At 36.0% G+C, this 20,236-nt stretch overlaps 1 protein-coding gene across 1 annotated transcript; it reads right to left on the minus strand.

Moving 5' to 3' along the window:
• Positions 1 to 1,721: 1,721 nt before the first annotated feature.
• Positions 1,722 to 17,203, minus strand: cat (catalase). Its single transcript, XM_067590388.1, has 13 exons — positions 17,015 to 17,203; positions 15,460 to 15,631; positions 14,089 to 14,199; positions 12,906 to 13,036; positions 12,507 to 12,611; positions 12,222 to 12,347; positions 11,932 to 12,123; positions 10,906 to 11,058; positions 9,320 to 9,458; positions 8,211 to 8,341; positions 6,176 to 6,283; positions 4,457 to 4,540; positions 1,722 to 3,051 (listed from the first exon to the last, which is right to left on the minus strand). Exons 1-13 carry the CDS (start codon positions 17,078 to 17,080, stop codon positions 2,986 to 2,988), a joined length of 1,584 nt encoding a protein of 527 aa, XP_067446489.1. The 5' UTR covers positions 17,081 to 17,203; the 3' UTR covers positions 1,722 to 2,985.
• Between the last annotated feature and the right edge of the window lie 3,033 nt (positions 17,204 to 20,236).

Raw genomic sequence — 20,236 nt, forward strand, 5'->3', positions numbered from 1 at the left:
TACAGTTTACATGGATAGATTCAGAATATCTGATGTGTGTTGTGCATCTGAATATTAACTGTATATTGAAACACATGTCCCGCATTATTGTGTCTTTATGATCCTGTTATGGAAAAAGCCTAAGAGTGCAGTTTAAGTGATGTAGATCAGAAAGGTCAGCTGGTCAGATTGTTAGATATCAATGAAGCATGCAAAACCCTGTGACTGTTAGATACATGTACAGTACATATAATAGATATTACTAAAACTAAATAATAACAGATGATTGGTACACAATGAATGTAATTCATAAGAAAGTCAGTTGCACATCAGCTCACCTTGAACGAGAAGATGAGTGCTGCCAGTCCGAGACAGAGAGGGTTTGAGTAGACAAAGCAGCAGAGGGACCAGATGATGTGGTCCGGGGGGGGCTCAGCGGTGATGTTCACAGTGGTGTACTGAACCATCGTAGGTGCACTGGGCTGTCCAGGGAGCCCATCTTGCCTCCCCCCCTGCAGTGGAATAAATTCAGCCGGGTAACCTGAAGGATTCATCGCTGTCAGCTCAACTGTGGTTTGGAGTGGAGGAAGGTGTGCAAGAACTGATCGTTTCAGTGTAATTCGTGTTAGCTTTTGGGGTCAGCAGGCTTGTTGGTTTGTTTGTTTTTTGTTTGTTTCTTTGTTTCTTTCACCGAGAGCCAATGAGAGAAAAGCAGGCCAACCACAGTGTGTTGAAACATTCAGTACCTGATTTTCTTTTTCTTTTTCTTTTTTTTTTGTTCAGAAGAGTTCGCAGATTTAATTCAAAATCAAAGGATCGTTCAATGTCCAGATTAATAAACAGAATATATTCTAAGTTTCACTCAACTATCACATTTCTAAAAGCAAACCTATAACAAGTAGTTGCCAAGATGGGAAGCTAGTTTGATTTGTTTGAAAAAGGCATGTAAAATTTGATCTCATTTACATCTTTTACCATATAACAGCATGGCAGTTGGGATGGTAATGTTGGTCTGCCAGTGAATTACTGTTCAGTGTTGTACAGACATTGATGGTGCCCAAAGGATGAATCCTACTTTGGTGACCCCTTGATTTTTTCCTGTAGTGTAACCAGCAGGTCAAAGTTTTGACTTAACCTGACAAATATAAATATCTACTCGAAGGATTGGCACAAAATTTGGTAGGGTTCAGGTTGCATGATCATTTTGGTGGTTTTGATGTCCAAAGCTACATGTGAATGTAAGGACATTCCCACCAGCCTCAACTGTGCTTTGTGCATTTAGCATTGTGAGCATATTCGCATTACCATTTAAGCCCCTGCTAAACATAAGTACCACCTGACAGATCAGCTAGCATGACGGTACACTCTTACTCTTATTGAGATGTAGAATTGGATATATCTGGATCAAAGAACCCAATACACAGATAAGCTGAAATCAGTAGTTTAGAAGCTGTTGGCAATAAGTGTGCTAGAAAATTACTAGAGTGAAGATTCAAAAGCCTTCGGGCCAGTAGACACCCGCTAGCTTACAAAACGGTAGTTAACAAAACATCAAGCACTGAACGCCTTAGCAGGAAGCCTTCTCGTGTCAGGTGTCACCTGTTGTGCGGACATTTGATCAAACTGCACATTTTCACTCAAGCTCAAAAACGTTTCAATTTCACGTAACGTACCATCTTAATATCCATGAAGATACAAACCTGCTTTAAAAGGACAGCTAGAGCAGAAGAAATGGAGACAAATGAAAGTAGCTGATAAGCTTTAATTACAAATTATTGATACAGGCACTAAATACACATCTCATCTGAAAGAAGTTCACAACTTGAATATTAATAAAAACATCAGTTACATTCAGATTTACGAATACACATCAATGGCAGGTTATATAACTAATTCATATGGACTGTTATACATTTGATTTTAGATTGTTTGCATCCTGTTGGGAATCTTTGTAATCTCTTTCCAGGAAAGTGACCTACATGATATCTTTAAATGTGAACTTGGTCTGAAAGAATCAGGCTCCGCCTCAAATGTTGTCAGATTTTGTAATGTGCCATTTAAACCTGACAAAAGCAGAAAAGCAGGACTTTCTGAGCTGTTTTCCATTTTAAAATTCTATACATTTTCTTAGACACTGCAGAATTAACAATATCTTTCACCATTAGGTCACTAATGGCAGTCTCTTTCTACTCGTGAATAAGTGGTGAAAACTTCAAAAATATCCGGATTTCTCATAATTAATTATAGTCTGCTATGTATTCATATGATCAATGGTTCAGTCAGGCATAAACAAAAGTGGTCAAAACTAATTATGACCCATATTGAAAAGAAAAACACTGTCATAAGCTAATCCAATTTTTTTTTTCACAAATATTATTTGAATGTTATCAGAAGAAATTTAGAACAGCTCTGGAGGCATTTTTGTTAACTTTAGCAAAAGAAAACATGACATAGTAGTACACGCACAACCTGAGGAATTATTAGAGACATTCATCACGCATCATAGCATTTATCAGGGGCTGAGGATCAGTCATTAATGAAGTCATATGAAAATGCACATACAACTCCAACCAGGTGTTTGGTATAACTAGTCATTGGTCGAAATTAGACTTAATTGTGGACTACTTTTTAATCTATTAAAAAATCCTGATGTTAAACGTCTGTTCAATCAAGACAAAAGTAACTTCAAAGGTTTTATCCTTAGACTGAGTTGTACAGAGAGCCAAGGCATATTGATGAATTGATTGGTGTTTATGCTATATTCTATTACTATAACTTATTCTTAAGGCAGTGCATTATATATTTTGACTCACAGCAAACAGATATTTATAGATTAGAAAAAACATTAGCTGCTTGAATTGACACTACAGGGTTAGTATTTCAGTCTTGTCTCTGATTGGCAAGTTAAATACAAATCCTGTGACTGGTAGTAGCAGTTGGTAATTATGTAAGTGCATTTTGTTCTCAGATAAATGAAGGGTGGTCCCCCTGTGGAAATTTAAGGCATCACATCTTGGAGGACGCAGCGATGGCCGATGCTCCTGGACGGCTGTAGACATGCAGAGGTGTGTTCTGTGAAAGTGGAAAGGAGAGAGAGAGAGAAAGATGGTATAAGCTTTTTTAATGTGCAGCATGTGAACAATAAACTGGTATCATTATAAAATTAAATATTTAATATTATTTATTTATTTATTTATTATATATGTGTGTATATATATATATATATATATATATATATATATATATATATACACACATACACACACACACACATACACACACATCTCCCTGAGGATCAGTGAGGTCTTATCTATTTCTAATAGCTCCATTTAAAAATACAGTGGTGTCACTTCATGTGAGAGCAACCGTAGTTTACACTTAGTTAGGGCTGAAACTATTAATTATTTTCATTATCGATTATTTTCTGCAGAATATTTTTTTTGATTAATCCATTAACTGTTTTGTCTATAAAATGACAGAAAATAGTAAAAAATGTCTTGTCTTTTTCCAACCAACAGTTGAAAAACCCAAAGACATTCAGTTTACCATCAAAGCAGACAAAGAAAACCAAAAACATTAATTTTCTGTCAATCAACTAATCGTTGTAGCTCTACACACATTTTGTGTTAATCCATCCAACATCATCCAATGGTTGTCAAGACATTTTACTCAAAATTAGAAATGTCAAAATCATGGTGGCACTAGAAGAAAAGTCAAGTAATCACCAGAGTCAATAGGACTCTCTCTATGGGGACTGTGAATGTCTGTACCAAATACTGGTCATGATATTCCACTCTGGAACAAAGTGGTGCGTGGACTGATGGATAGACTGACCACAACTGTATCTCTAGGAGATGGAGCACTACACATCTTAGCATCATTGCACTGGCTTCCTTTAGATTTTAGAATTGATTTTAAATTGTATTGCTTACTTTTAAAGCACAACTTGGACTGGCCTTATTATATATAATAGACCTCTTAACATCCTATGAGCCTGAACGTGGTCTTAGATCATCTAATCAGTTAGTTCTCGTTGTTTCCATTTCTAATTTTAGCCTGACCAGAGGGGATCAGGCTTCTGCTGTCACTCTGGAATGTACTTCCTATAGACGACAGACTGTAGACATCTGTGTCAACATTTAAAAACCTACTTCTTTAAGATGGCTTTTTGTGTGTGTGTGTATGCTTCTGCAAGTGTATTTATGCTAATGTGTAGATATGTATCCATGTGTGCACATATATCTGTAATATATTTTATTTGTTCTTGATATCTATCTTAGCACTGTTCTGTCTTCATAGTTATTTTACTGTCACTACTTTTATTTAATTTGTCTTGTTTTTATTGCTTTGTGTAGAACTTTGTAACATTTACTTTGAGAAGCGCTTTATAATTTATTATCATTATTATTATTATTATTATTATAATAACAGTACTGGGCAAAGACTTTATATTTGACTGGACAAGGACCGGGTTTACCTTCTGGGCCTCTGCATTGTACTTGTTGAGAAGGGTCTGAACCCTGTTTCCATAGTCTGGATGGACAGCCTTCAAGTTCTCGACCTGCAGAAAGAACCAGACAATGAGACTTACAGGCCCTGAAAACACTTTTACTATAAATACACTATTACGTGTCGAAGTGAGAGCAGTATTTGTTATTCTCACAGGAGATGTCTGTATTTCTTTTTTTGTCTGTGCTCTTCTCACTGGTTTGAAGTTTGCAGGGCTTAGTTAGAAACAGGTATCAAACCATAACCACACAGTTCTCATGAAGCGGACCGGCTGAGTGTTCATTTGTTTATAAATAATATTTTTTAACTTCAACTGTTGCTTATTTATTTATTGTTATGGAGAAATATTTAGGATTTGAAGCCAAGTTTGCAGGAGCTTTAAAAGTTTCTCAAACATCATACCTCAGAGTTTCTCGTAAGTTTATAACATTTTGTGAGGTGATAAACTACACTTGACCACAATGGAAAATGCACGTACTGCAGCAGAAAGCTCCAACCACATCTGCAAAAAAGTTTCTGTGGGTTGGTGATGGTTGGGGTGGTTGACATACGCATAGAAGACAGTACATCTAAATGTCTAAAAGGAAGCTAAATGACTCTTTGGATTTTATTGTATCATGTTTCAAAAATCTCTGGTGCTTCTCTGTGTGATAACACCAACACAATAAGTACAAACCAAATAAATCTGGACCAGATTTCAAGAATTTGGTTTCTGTGATTCTGTTGTCATGATTGTTGTTACAACACTTACACAGGGTTAAATTATTGGTCCTGTAAAGTTCCTTGTCTACATTCTTCACTGGGTCATAAAAGTCACAATAACAATATTTTATATCATAATTATGCAGACAATATTGAACTTAACATATCACTTACACCTGACAACTTCCATCCTGATGAAAAACTGATTCAGTATTGTATTCAGTATTGACCAGATGAATGACTGCATGTCCCAGAACTTTCTCCAACTCAGTAAGGACAAAACTAAAGTCACTTGTGTTGGTACGCTTAACACTGCTGACCTGCTTGTGCAATATGAACAGGTTAAAAAAAATGTGCTCACTGTTCTGAAAGTGAGATCAAAGATCAGAGAGCCATTCAGTTACTTTGCACCATACTTGTGGAACAAATAACTTGATGATCTAAGGTGTGCCCCAACTCTGCCTTAGAAGCTTTCTTCTAATGTTGTGTTTTTATTGCTTTTGTTGTATGTCTATGTTGTCACTTTTATACGAGGAATACCTCAAAGTTTATATATATATATTCATATTTACTTTTATTCAATTGTATTAATTTATTGTTTTTATTCTTTTTACTAAGTTTTAATGTTGGTACAGCACTTCGAAAGTGTGTTCTGTTTGAATTCTGCAATATAAGTACACTTGTTTTGCCTTGCATCCACATAACCACAGATTTCCTGTGTATGATTAAATGTACCATTTGGTATTTCTAAGAGCAACATCCTGTGGTGCAATCATACAGCACCTCTGAATATATGCAATTGGTTCAACAATCCAATAATTAACTATCATTGTCTTTTGTGCAATTACTTTGTAAAAGTAAACATCAATATTTATATTTCATTTTGAAACTATTCATCACTGCATAATAAAAGCACAACAGCATGAAAGGCAATAAGGTGACAGACTGTGGTGCTTGCACTGAGTCAACACTATAAATGACTCACCATGCGTTTCTGGATGAAGAGCTGGGCCCCTTTCAGGGCCCCTGCCATGTTCTGGCAAAGTCTCTGGCGCTCCTCTTCATTCAGCACCTGAGTGTAGAAGGTACGAACCTGCAATATAACACAAAGAAAAGTTGTTCAAAGAGGGTCAAATTAAAATTAGATTAATTTAAGTGCAATTTCATATAGGAATTGCTGTTTAAAAAGGAACTATTATTAATTATGATTACCCTTATATCACAAACCAAGTGCCCTGCCAATATGCTGAATATACTAAGAAGCATATTTACTGCCCCTTTAGCCAAAGCATGGATGATAAATTACCTTATTTGCATTATTGTATTAAATATAAACTTATTTGAAGTGGTATCTCTGGCCACCCAACAAATGTAAGTCCGTATACTTAGCTGTCAGGAGTGTATGTATGTATGTATGTATGTATGTATATATATATATATATATATATATACACACACACACATACATATACATATATACACATATATATATATATATTTACTGAATCTGTGTTTCTCCATAATGACACAACGAGAACCCCCGCCAGGCCAAAAAAAGTTTTTTATTATTTGATATCCGAATGAATATCCATTCATTTGGAAATCGATAGTGTTTGGGAGTCTCTGTGCAGCGCTGTTCCGGTACGTGAGTCAACCTCTGTCGTTGCCTGGGAAACTATTGGTAGCGTGGCTCCGTTAAGGAGTATGTTTGCGTATCGAGTGGGAAAGAGCGAGAGGCAGAGAAGTGACATTGGATAATTGGATACATTCTAAAACATAAACAAACATGCGCACACCTCCACACAGCCCTGCAGGAAGGTGCCGCATTGCCAGATTTTTTGGTGAATGCAGCCTTACATGTAACCTAGGTGTATGAATGGTACTAAAACAAAGTTTACTTTGCTTCACCATCGTCATATTACAAATATTAATCTTACATAGCCACACATAGATACATTACCTCATCGCTATGCATCCTGCAAACAGCTGTGTTTAAAAAAGAAAAATAATACTAAAAATAAGTAGTGTCTTTCTTTCACTTGCTCCCAAAGCAAATGCACATGCTAGCTAAGATTTTTATGACACACAGGCGTGGTGCTCATGGGAAATACATTATTCATTCCAGGTAACACTACCGTGTTTGTCCACAGGGGCTGCCAAAATCAACACAGAATGAAAGTTCCTTGTAGTAACTTTAAGCAATTTGAAACCCCTCTTTTTTGTGTGTTTTTAATTTGTTTTTAATCCTCTGTCGATTATTTATTAATTTTTTTGTCGTTTTCACTCTTTTGTTCGCAAAACACAAAAATTTAATTTGCATTGAACTTATTCCCATTCTCTTGAATGAGAAAGTGTGTTCAAACATTTAACTGATACTGTACTTGTTTTGAAACGTATCACATAACCTGACTATGTATATAATCAGAGATGAGTTGAAGGTTGTAATTAGTTTTACAGCTATTGATAAGACCAATTGATCCAAGAGTTATGGGCTTATTACCACAAGGTTGGAGTGTATTAGCGATGATCTTTAGTACTTAAGGCTAATTTTTAACAAATATCACAAGCATCAAAATCAGTGTACCACAATTAAGAGAATTGTCCCTATATTTAAAGATTCCCTCCAGACATGTTTTAAGATATATATAAAAATACTCTTTATAGAAATACTATATAGAAGTACTCTGCTTTGAATATAAATTTGCATCTGATGTGGTTTTTCCATTAAAAAAAGTTAAATTGCCTTGTTAAATTACAGTTCCTCCTTCTCCCCCATTGAAAAATCTAGAAACTATTTTTTCATTTCATTTTTCATTTCAAAAGTTAAACTGCTGAAAAGTCCGTTCTCAGTCTATGTGCACTGAAGGCCCTTCTGTCCTGGTCACTTTAATATTCTGACACACTATAGTACAGCTGGGAAGTGTGTGAATTAATGTTATTAATACACTTATTCAGCTCTTGTGGGCACAAATGGCTTGGCCACAGAAAACACACCTACAAAAGTGTGACGCTATCTTTACCTGTGTGACATTATCATCATCTGCGCTGTTGTAACGTGCCACATCTAGAGACACCTTGAACTTGGACTCCATAAACTGAGGCTGGGTCTCTGGGGCACTGAAGCTGTTGGGAAAGTAGTTTGGAGCTCCACCTAGAGGCAAGACACACCAAACACTAGTGAGTCAGGTATGAGGAAAAAAATGCTGTTGAAGGTTGAATTCTGCAAAATACTGAAGTAACTGAGATGACAAAAGATTGTTATTTATAGTGAGAAAAAAATGAATGATACCAGACACATATCAGCCATCAGGTTAGTTTACAGATAGTGTTTGCTTAGGATTCATATTTTCTGAACAGTTTGGATAAGATGAGAAACTGAAAATATATTTTCTTATAGCCGCTTACTAGTGATGGGAGAAATAAAACGTCCAAATGGCGACATCTGGTGGGCAGCCATTGGTATTACATTTGTAGGAAAGGATTAAATACAAGACCAAAATCAATGAAACAATGATATAAGTGGTCTCACAGCTGTCACTACTGATATCTTTTTAGCGTATATTATAAATCTGATTACTTCTAAACATCTACAGTGCCTGCAATACAGTGATCTTTGAAGCTACGAGGCCTTGTTTATAATGGTCATGTAAATTTGGTGTGAAGTGATGCATTGATCCATCGTGTTCTTGCTTTGAAAGGTTGATACTGTGTTGAGTAGTCTGTTTCCAATGTAAAATCACTACTGCTTATAGCTAAATGGTTCAAAGTCAGCTTCATGGATTGTTTTCTGTTGTGCAGTCAAAACAAATTGTGCTTACTAGTGATAATGATCACTGGTCTTGATATTCTGAAGAACAAAATAATTTCCCTGTACTTGTGCACATTTTATCATCATCATCATCATTATCTCAGCTCTTTTAACTACACTAAAAATAATGTTTCTGTACTGATGTAGTATAAAATGTGTTTTAACAAATATATTAGTCAAGATTATTATGTTTGCCTTAACATTTAAAAAGCATAAACGCATGCTCATCATATGAACAAAGGAACACACACACACAAAAGGTGGGTGCAGAAAAAGAAAAACCTAATTTGACTGGAGTAAGGAAGCTGGACTGTAACTTACCTTGGTTGTCAAACATGCACATCGGACCATCACGCTGGTAGTTGGCCACACGGGCCCTGAAGGGGCAGTTAACGGGGATCTGCAGGTAGTTGGCTCCCAGCCGGTGTCGATGTGTGTCTGGGTAGGAGAAGAGACGACCCTAAAGGGAGAAATACATCAGTGAGATATGCAGTGCAACAAAGATCTGTCTTGTCTAAGAGGAAATGTGTTAACAAAATACGATACTCGTCTCCCAGACGGTTGCATTACAAAGGTTGCAGATCCTCTGGTTTCTATCCAGCCCTTTATATCTTCCAATGACCTTGGGGATTCTGGTGTTGTTCACCCTGAAGTTACAAACAGCCTGTCTGGACTTTTGGTTTTCGTAAAACAGACACTTTTCCAGTTTAAGCTTTTGTTTAAATTCTACATAAATATCACATAATGTCATACTTCTGAAGTCACTTTGCTACTTCTGCATGAACTGATCTTTCAGCCTCTCTTCTGTTTCAATCAGTTGATTATGTAACTCTTTTGTGTAAGACAAACCACAGTCCTCAAGTATCTGCTTAACCTGCAAGACCGAAGGCAAAGTATATACACCCAGTTATGCAGGCTGAGCGAATAGTTGTACGTTATTCGACTGAGTTTAGTTCCTTTACCTTCTATCAACTTCCCCCAAGCGCATCTTTAGCAGCTGGTGTGTAACGCTAGCAGCTGATCATCTTGAAATATTGTATGATTTTACATGATGATGGGCACTATGCCTTCTTTTAAGGTATACCGGTATTGATTCACATGAAGGTCACCTTCATCAAATGGTATTTTGTCATCACAAAATTCAGTTTGCTAAATACTTTTTAAAAGCCATTGTATGACAGAATTAGTGATCTAAACGTAATATATTGCAAAGGACAGTAGCATAATTTGATTAAAAAGTAAAAATAAAAAGGCCATTTGAGCTCATGTTGTTATGCGGTAAAGTAACTACCCTAAACAAGATGCAGTCCAAGGCAAGTACCAGCACTGAAACCCACACGGATTTAATTCCTAAAACTGGTTTTATACCAACATATTAGTGTATGTTAGTGTTAATAGTGTAGCACAGAACTAATGTTCAGGGTGGGAGAGAAGCTAAATTAATCTGAATTTCTAGCATCAAATTGATCTGCATTAACTATAGTCAGCAGGGATGTTATCATTGTGTTTGTGTTATTATTGTCAGACATTAAATTAAAAAATTAAATTAATGCCTAATGTAAGATTATATGTACAATAAGCATACATATTTCCTTTCCTTGTATTTTATGTGTTATGTATGCTCATCGGGTGATGACAGTGAATACAACTACATTTATGTGAATGTTGAATATTAACTGTTTACTAAATGTCATTATATATTCAGGCAAATAGTTATACCAAGAATCTGTAAATGCTAGGACAAGAAACCATGAGATGGTAGCGATGAACCCATCGTATTACAGGTTTCCTAATAAAAAAAAGTTGTGAAATTCAATATAGCATTTTTCATGCAATTCAATTATTTATTTAAGTTTTCATTGAAGTCTGACAGAGAAACAATCAAGTGAAAATATACTGTTGGTTACCTGCAGCATCTTGTCAGGGCTGGGCTCGATGCCTGGTGGCATGTTACTGGGGTCAAAGGCCAGCTGTTCCACCTCTGCAAAGTAGTTGACTGGGTTCCTGTTGAGTACCATTTTCCCCACAGGGATCAATGGGTATTCTTTATGTGACCAAACCTGAATGAGAGAACTCCATTAGCTGAAATATAGTGACACCTACTGCTGGATGAGCCAAAGAAAGAACTGACAAATCCAGGATCCATCCAACTATTTCTCATGTATTCAAGGCCTTTCTCAACATCACAACATTTCATATTGGTATAAACATTCAAAACTAGACATCTGATGTTGGCCACTAAAATTACTTCCATGCACACTGCTTTTATTAACTGGAAAGTAAATTATAACTAAGCAGAAAGTTATGATCACAATGCAGAAATAATTCTGTCAAGTTTAAGTTCTCCTAATACACATTTTACAGCTGCCCCAGAGATGTGCAATTCATCAATAAACAACTTTTCTATAAACTCATAAATGGGGGAACTCAAACATACTACAATAAAGCTTGACTTTTGTGTGGTTTTTCTTTACTAGGTTACTGCAATATGGTGATAAAAATCTTAATCTGTGTTGGAAATTCATTTACAGGGCTGCTTTAACTTCGTCAAAAATTTTATTTTCATTTCTGCATAATGGTATTCACTGCTCTGACATCACAGCAATATCAACAAATATAATGTGGTATTATTTCAAGAAATCCTATTACTATTAGTAATCTCACTGTTTTTCAACCGGGAACATCTGTATTGATTTAACATAAACATTTATTTGAAGAACTGTTCCTCATTCAACCTGATGGATCTTTTATGATACACACTTCAGTAAAAACTGCAAACAGTTGTCAATCTAAAAACACACTTTTGATAATGTCAACGGTTCTTTGCAATAACGCATGACAGTACTTTGCAAGAGGTTATAATGCCATTGCATCTACAACTACAGGAGTGAAGTTTACAGTGCAGTTTGTTGTGCTGTGGAGGGATGCGGTACCTTGGTAAGGTCGAAGGGGTTGAACTGGAACTTCTCAGCCTGCTCAAAGGTCATGACCTGGATGTAGAAGGTCCAGGACGGGAAGTTGCCATTGGCAATAGCGTTGAACAGGTCTCCAATAGCATAATCTGGGTTGGTGGAAGCCAGACGTTCTGCCTCCTCCACCGACAGATTCTTAATTCCTTGATCAGTCTAAAAAAATATGACATAAGACATAAGTAAGTAATGTCACAATCCCAGGAAGTACATCTGTAATGTTACATAAGGCTGAAACCTGGGCTCAAACAGACCTTGTAGTGGAACTTGCAGTAGAAACGCTCTCCACCAGCATTTACCAGTTTGAACGTATGAGAGCCATAGCCATTCATGAAACGGTAGCCATCAGGCAAACCTCGATCGCTAAACAGGAAGGACACCTGCACAGGAGATATGGGTCAGAAGACACAAGACAGTGTCATGCAACAATGCCCTGCAACACAACACAACTTTCATATTTCATAGATTTTAGTCAAGTGTCCTTTTAGAAATGATCTCGACTAGTCTGTCTTGTTAACAAAAGCCTCAGCAGCAGCTACCTGATGCAGACTCTCAGGCCTCAGACTCCAGAAGTCCCACACCATGTCGGGGTCTTTCATGTGGGTTTGAGGATTGCGTTTCTGGGAGTGGATGAAGGACGGGAACTACATGGGGTAAAAGACACAGGTCAATGCAATGCTTTCTATACTTGCTTCATGTCAACAGAAGTGTTGTGAAACTTAGAGAATTTATATGTTTTGTCTCTATCTGTGTTTGTTTTTGAAATACGTTAAACTGTTGTTCATTTGATAGCTTATTATGACTGATGGAATTAGTTCTAAAAACTGTTCCTATATTTATTTGCATGTTTGAGGGAAACTAGAGACTGTTCTTAAATAAAATTGTGGCCCTTCACTACTAAACCAATCCTGGCTCATACACCACCTACACCCACTCACCAGCAGGGCATCCCTGATGAAAAAAATGGGGGTGTTGTTGCCTGTCAGGTCCCAGTTGCCTTCATCAGTGTAAAACTTGACTGCGAAGCCTCGAGGATCTCGCACTGTGTCTGCTGATCCTGATTCCCCAGCTGGAATAAAATGCACATAAATGATAACATTTTACTCATAAATTAGCAAAATAATTGATCATGAAAAATAATCTGTAATTGCAGTTCTACAATTAATTTTGAGGCTCATTCATCAGATTAGCAAAAGCAAGCATTTAAGTCTGATTTAGAGGGGAAGTGATTGTCTTTGTAGTTGTGATCCCAGCTTGTAAGTGAGTGCAATTTTACAAAACACCCTTGCAAGTGTAGCTTTAAGTTTGAGCGGCACCTCGCAGCTTCTGAAGCTACCAATACTAATCTTATTAACTATCTGTGCCAATATGTGTATCAATCCAAAATACTTAAGGCACAGCCCATCTGTTGAATAGAGATAACCAGTGTGGTGCAACATCAATGAAAGCAACGACTCCCAAAGTGGCCTATACTTGGACTATGGATGTCTTAAATATATATCAAAATCAAGAATTATTTTTATTCAGTTGATACTTCTTACTCAAATACTATACTAATTACAAAACATATCATTTACAACTCATACTATACTTTAAAAGTCATCATCTAAATCAAGCTCTACATATCTGAATCTTATTTTGACAGTTCTGTGAAGAGTAGCCTGAGAAGAAACTGCCATCACACCACATTTTTCAAGTGTCAGAAGATAGGGTTTATTTGTATATAGTTAAACTGACAGTGTCTAGAGCAGTGAAAACATCTGAGGAAGCCACTTTTTCCATGAAATAAAATATTAAAGGGTTACAATTGTAAATCAATAGCACAAATTTTGAAGTGAAAAAAATCAAACTATAAAAATACAATTTATCATTATTAGTGACCTGCATAATCAGCAGACCATGGATGCTTTCCCCTAATTTTTCTCTTCACTTTTACTACAATGTTTACAGCATACATTAGCAGCGGGCAACATGACAGTGTGTTGAGATATAAAATCCAGGGGAAAACGCAATCTTGTAGTAAATAAATCTGGATTTTTTTTTTTTTTTTACATTTTATGGAAACAATCTGTAAACAAGTGGTATAAGTCATACGTACACACATTACATGGTTGCTCTTACCTACAGTTGAGAAGCGGACAGCAATAGGTGTGGTCTTGCCGACATGCTCAAACACCTTAGCCTTGCAGTAGCGAGAGATGTCATGAGTCACCTCAAAGTAGCCGAATGCACCTGCATCAGGAAGGAAAAAAGTAAGTGTCTTTGTTTGGTTCACATATTCAGATCAGCTTAGAGTTGTCTGACTCACATATTTGTAGTTAACTGCTCAGACTAACTGTGGGTTGTCAGGCCAACAAACACAACTTTATGAATATCTGCCCCACAGTCTTTGACCTTGATCTGTAAAGCTTGCAAAGATTAGCATTTGTCAGGAGCTAATCCTCAAACAAGAATGACCTTCATTTGCTTTTTGCCTGTTTTTTTAGTTTTTTAGTCAGTTCTGTTGACTTTGGCAGGTAATATAGCTAGAGGTGCACTAGTGTTATTTATTTCTTTCCAATGTCAAGAATTGGTCCGAATATTATACATTGTTTTAGAAAATGGTTCAAAAGACATAATATGCTGTGTGACAAAAATAATCTCATCTTCATCACTCATGACTGAGATGTGGTTGAAAGCACCAAAAAGGACCTTGATTTTGAAATTACTTTGTCACACATAGTGATCCAGTGGTAAAGATTGAACTTTTTAAATTCATGTAAAACAAGTTTGGGCTGCTTGTTGGATTGCAAGGGGAAAAAAATGAATACAGTTGCTGAGAGGGTCTGTTTTGGGTTTTTTTTTAGTTTTTTTGTATGTTTGTTGATATTATATTTTTTTGTTTTCTTATTATTGTGACTTAGGCTAGATGCTCTGAAACTTGCTTTATAAGAATTATTGTAAAGGAGACTGATGTTTTGTTTATTATTGGGGGGAGGGGAATCAAAATAAATAAATATAAATTACCTCCATGCCCAAGACCATTTTGTTATTCAAATGTAGAATTTATTGAATTTGACAAATCCTGGTCTCTAATTTTGGGTCAGTCCTGTGCCATATGTACATTACAAAAGTGTTGAAGGACTACACTAAAGGCTCAAAATTTTATTAATTATATCTTAAACAGTAGTCAGGTACCCATATTTACACTGAAATAGGTTTTGCAGTCATTATTCCTCCTGTTCATATTGGTTATTAAGTGATCCCTTTCTACTGCACTTCCAATGTAAATGACGGGGGACAAAATCCATAGTCCTTGTTCCATACCAGAATGTATTCTAAAGTTTATCTGAAGGATATACAACATATATATATATATATGTGGATATTAGATGTTATGTATTGTAAATGCATTACGGTATATGTGGAGCCCAGGAAGAGCACCAATTGTTGTTGCACAAACACACACAAAGTTAGCGACACAGATGAGACTGATTACTACTTTGCACTTACCTGCCCCCTTGGCATGCACCACTCTCTCTGGGATTCGTTCCCGGTCAAAGTGGGCCATCTCATCTGTGAAGACGACATCTTGAACCAGCAGCGGCCCTCTTGGTCCTGCAGTCTGCAGGTTGAGCTTGTCTCCAACAGGATGGCCAGCCCCTGTGGTCAGTGTGTCTGGTCTCTGTTGCAAACAGCATCCACATTAGAGATATGTACATGAGGCCAATCACAAAGAGTCTCATGTACGCATGTTGCAAATGAATGAAATTATATGTTTAGTAAGGCTGTAATTTACAAGTATTTTCATAACTGATTCATCTGTCGATTATTTTTTATTAATTTAGTCTATGAAATGTCAAAACAATAAGAAAGAAAATGATTAGTTGGGAGAGCCCAAGGTGACATCTTCAAATGTCATGTTTTGTTTGTATTCATCAATTAAAAATACTACAGAATACGCATAAAAAACTGCAAAACTTCACATTTAAGAAGTTGGACCTAGTAAATATTTGCCATTTTTGCTTGACTAAGCAACAATCAGTCAAACAATCAACAATAAAAATTGTTGCAGATTTATTTTATGTTGATCGACTTGTCAATTAATTGACTAATTGTTTCAGCTTTTTGATTACTTTATCTAACAGATGAGTTGACTGACAGAAAATCAAACATTTGTTATTTTTAAAAATATGGTATGCAAACAAGCAATTACAAGTAGAATTTCTGCAACAAGCATGACATTGATGTTCGCAGTGTTGCACCAGATATACCAAAAACAAAGAAACTACGTCCACAAAATTAACGTCTGTGCAGAAATCCTGCAAAATTTCCTAAACATTATTGTTTCCTATTCATTGTTTATTGTCAAAGATGCACTCTGCTTGTCATGAGTATTATCACAAGATTCAGAATGCTCTGGAAACCTGCACAACTGCTGAAAGAGCAAGAACAATAAACAGTAAGACATTACAAAATCCAAGCTAACATGCAGTGAGTGGTTGGAGGGACGTGGACTTCAATAAGGGTTACATTCGGTGATAGTGGCTATTTACTCTGATGTGGTCTGGTTATATAACTGAGAGGGCTGAAGTTCATTCACAATGCATGCCTCTGGACAATGACCTACTTCAAATCTTCCCTCCGCATTAAGGACTTCTCAGGTTTTTGCATGTTTATTTTGTTAATTAAAAAGGTTTGAGAAACGATTGGTGGCCACTTACTGCTAGACGCTATTTGATTTCTTCGACAGAGGCCAGTTTAACCTGCAACATTAGCAAACGGCTGTTGGTAGGTTTGCTAGTGAGCACAACAATAATAAGGAATACTAACGATCAAAAACAAACAATAAGCCAGCCAACCTAATTTATAATAGCGTAAAGTAGTTTAAAAAATATTTATTTACATGTCTGCACATTCAGGCTTCGGTGCTGAACGCTAATTTTACCGACAAGCTAGCTTTGGAGTTTGGCTGTTAACGTTAGCTGGTTACCCCAGACGACCTCTCACCCAAAGTCAGGCAGCGCTGCGCACCATAAAACACTTCAAATACAAGGCGCATACAGACCTGAGAAACTCTGTTCTCCTTCCATGTCTTCATTTGATCGGTAGCTTTATCTCTGTTCTCAGACATGTTGACAGGTCAGCGCTGACGGACGTTCAGACCACACACTATTGACAGGATACTGCGGAGGAAAAACGTTATTATCCCGATTCCTGAAGATTTCTTCCTGGACTTTGCTTTGCGTGGCCCCGCCCCCTCCTGCACCCCTCTCCTCTGATTGGCTGTTGGGAGGAAACTGACCTACTTTTGAGACTAGAAAAAAAAAAAAAAAGCACCAAAGCAAAGATCGTCTATAACGTTTGCATAATGCAGAATTGTATTTGTTGAGTTGTAACAGCAGAGTTTGAAGTTCGTGCCCCTTTAAAGTCCACCTCTGCTCAAAAGTGTGTTATTCTCCCTTTTCCTACAGTTAAATGTTTGAGCTTCACTGTGCAGATTGATGTAGAAGATGGAAAGTTTCTCCGTGCTCATTTAAAATATAATTTTAAGAAGTGGGCCCATGAACATGATTTGTGACATTACAACTAGTTTGGAAGCCAGTCCTGGTCCAATATCAATGTGTTCGGTGGAAACTTAAAGTCTCCAGTGCACATACACTGAGAATGGATTTTACAGTGAAATAGGAGATATCTTGTGTCCCGCAATTAAAGCTCTGAGATGAAATATATTTACATATTTATAGGAATTTTTAATGAGGGAGGAGGAAATGCCATTAAAACTTCACTTTTTGGCTTGTAACCCCTGTGTGTAGTTGTGGCCCACTGTCATGTCACAGATGTTTGAGTTGTTAGTAGTTCCACCAAATAAATAATCGTTTGAGGCCCAAAGAGGTAAAACTTTCCAACTTCTCATAAAAAAGAGAGAAGTCTGAAAAATGAATCTGAAAAATTTGTGTGGCAGAGTGATACTTCAGTCACAGTCACAGTGGCTGTTTTTCTGCAAAACGAGTACTTTTACTGGTAATACTTCTGTACTTTTACTTAAGTAGGATCTTAAATGCATGAATTCTACTTGTAATGAAGTAATTTTACATTGTGGTATTAATACTTTCACTTAAGTAAAGGATCTGAGTACTTCTTCCAACACCGATGCTTGTCTTTACATACAAAGTGCTAAACACTGAATCAGATGCTTTAATAGTCTTCAGAAGACAAATACAAACACCTCATACAAGCACAAGTTCAAATATTTATTACTAAACATTTGGATCACTGAACAGATGCAACACAACACGTGTTTGTAGCTACATGCACTTTATTTGAACATTTCCTTCTACTTTATACTTACTGACAGTGGTGGATGAAGTATTAAGATCTTTTATTTAAATAAAAGTAGCAATACCACAGCTTGAAAAGTACTCTATTACAAGTAAAAGTCCTGCATGTAAATGTATAGAAGTATTAGATGCAAAATTTAGTATTGAAATTAAAAGTATTCATTATGCAAAATGTCCCCACTCAGTGTTATATTTATTATACATACAGATATATGGTGCCTGTAAAAAGTATTCACCACTCTTGGAATGTTTTGTCATGTTTTGTTGTCTTAAAACATTGAATCAAAGAGGATTTAATGTGGATTTTTTGACAGTGATCAACAGAAAAAGACCCTTTAATGTCAAGATGAAAACAGATCTCTACAAAGTGATCTAAATTAATAACCAATTTAAAAAATAAAGAATACATCATCTGTTGTACATATAAAATATTGATCTGAAAAGTAACTAGTATCTGTAGTTGTGAAATAAATGTAGTGGAGTAAAAAAGTACAATGTTTTCCTCTGAAATGTAGTGGAGTGCAAGTATAAAGTAGCATAAAATGGAAATACTCCAGTAAAATAAAAATACTTCAATATCATATTTAAGTATATTACTTGAGTAAATGTATTTAATTCCACCACTGCTTACTGCTCCACTACATTTCAAGGGAACTAATGTACTTTTTACCCAAGTAATGTTACATTTGTTTGACAGCTACTATACTTTGTAGATTAAGATATTCTGTACATACAAATTATATGATCATATAATTTATAAAATATGATAAAATGTTAGACTAAACTACCCAACAGTATATAAAATAGCTAAATTAGCATCACCATGATCCACTACAACATTAAAGTGCTGCCACAAAGTAACGCATCAGTAATAATAATCAGTTGACATACATATAATATAACACTGACAGAGGCTATTCTGCATAATGAGTACTTTTACCTTTGAAAACTCTAACTATGTTCTACAGATAATACTTCTGTAATTTTACTTATATAAGATTTTGAATGCAGGACTTTACATGTAAGGAAGTATTTTCATATTGCCATACTGACACTTATACTTACGTAAAATATCTGATTATTGATAAAAGCGAGACAGATGCATTTGGTGGTATATGACCTAAAATTAACTTGCAATGAAGATTAAACACTTATTCTCCATATTTGTTTAATAATTTATTTACCTCACAAGAAGGCTACTGTATAATTACACCTGTTACTCTGATGTGTTGATTATCATTAAAGCAATGCTACCATAAAGATAAACTATTTTACCTGCAGGCACTCAGGCATTACATACAGGCAGCCTTGTTAGCTGTAACCTAAAAGGTCCTTAATAATTCAACGATACAAAAGTTTCAAACTTTTAGTTCCACTGAAAAATAGTATTAAGTTGGAGAATTTGCATTCACAGCCAAGAAAAGTAGCATAGCGCTAAATCCTCCAACTATTTTTCTATACTTCATACGTATTATACCTGTCATTTGTGCTATTCTGTGATCAAGCTTGTATTTGTCACATGCGCATAAAAATGTGCAGTGAAATACACTGTGGCAAATTCTTGAGGCTGTGCTAAAGTGTGAGCACTAAAGAAAAATAATTAGAATAAGAGTTTAAAAAAAATAAAAATGGAAAAAGGGATATAAAATTTAAAGGTACATTTTTAAAATAAATGTATAGTACCAAAAGTATACCTTGGGCCAGTGTGTCGATGGGCTGTGCAATTTTTCAGTAAATAAAAATGTAAAATATACATGTGTCACATACATGTCATAAAATTTTGAAAATGCCCAAATGCAAATATGCAGATGTGCAGGGTAGACAGCCTGGAGTCTTTGGGGTGCTCCTGGGCCTTATATGCCATTCACAGACGCTGGTGGTCATTCCTGGTGTTAATTCTTTGAGCTGGGGTGTAATATTCAATCAAGCTGGCAGTGTTTTTACAGATG

The sequence above is a fragment of the Thunnus thynnus genome, chromosome 5 (genome assembly GCF_963924715.1).
Source record: "Thunnus thynnus chromosome 5, fThuThy2.1, whole genome shotgun sequence".
NCBI classification, from domain to species: Eukaryota; Metazoa; Chordata; class Actinopteri; order Scombriformes; family Scombridae; genus Thunnus; species Thunnus thynnus.

Coding starts and splice junctions, on each gene's coding strand:
- cat (XM_067590388.1), bottom strand. CDS start 17,080: ATGTCTGAGAACAGAGATAAAGCTACCGATCAAATGAAGACATGGAAG. Junction 15,632..17,014: donor AGGAGAACAGAGTTTCTCAG/GTCTGTATGCGC, acceptor TGTTTGCAACAG/AGACCAGACACACTGACCAC. Junction 6,284..8,210: donor ATGATGATAATGTCACACAG/GTAAAGATAGCG, acceptor GTTATATTGCAG/GTTCGTACCTTCTACACTCA.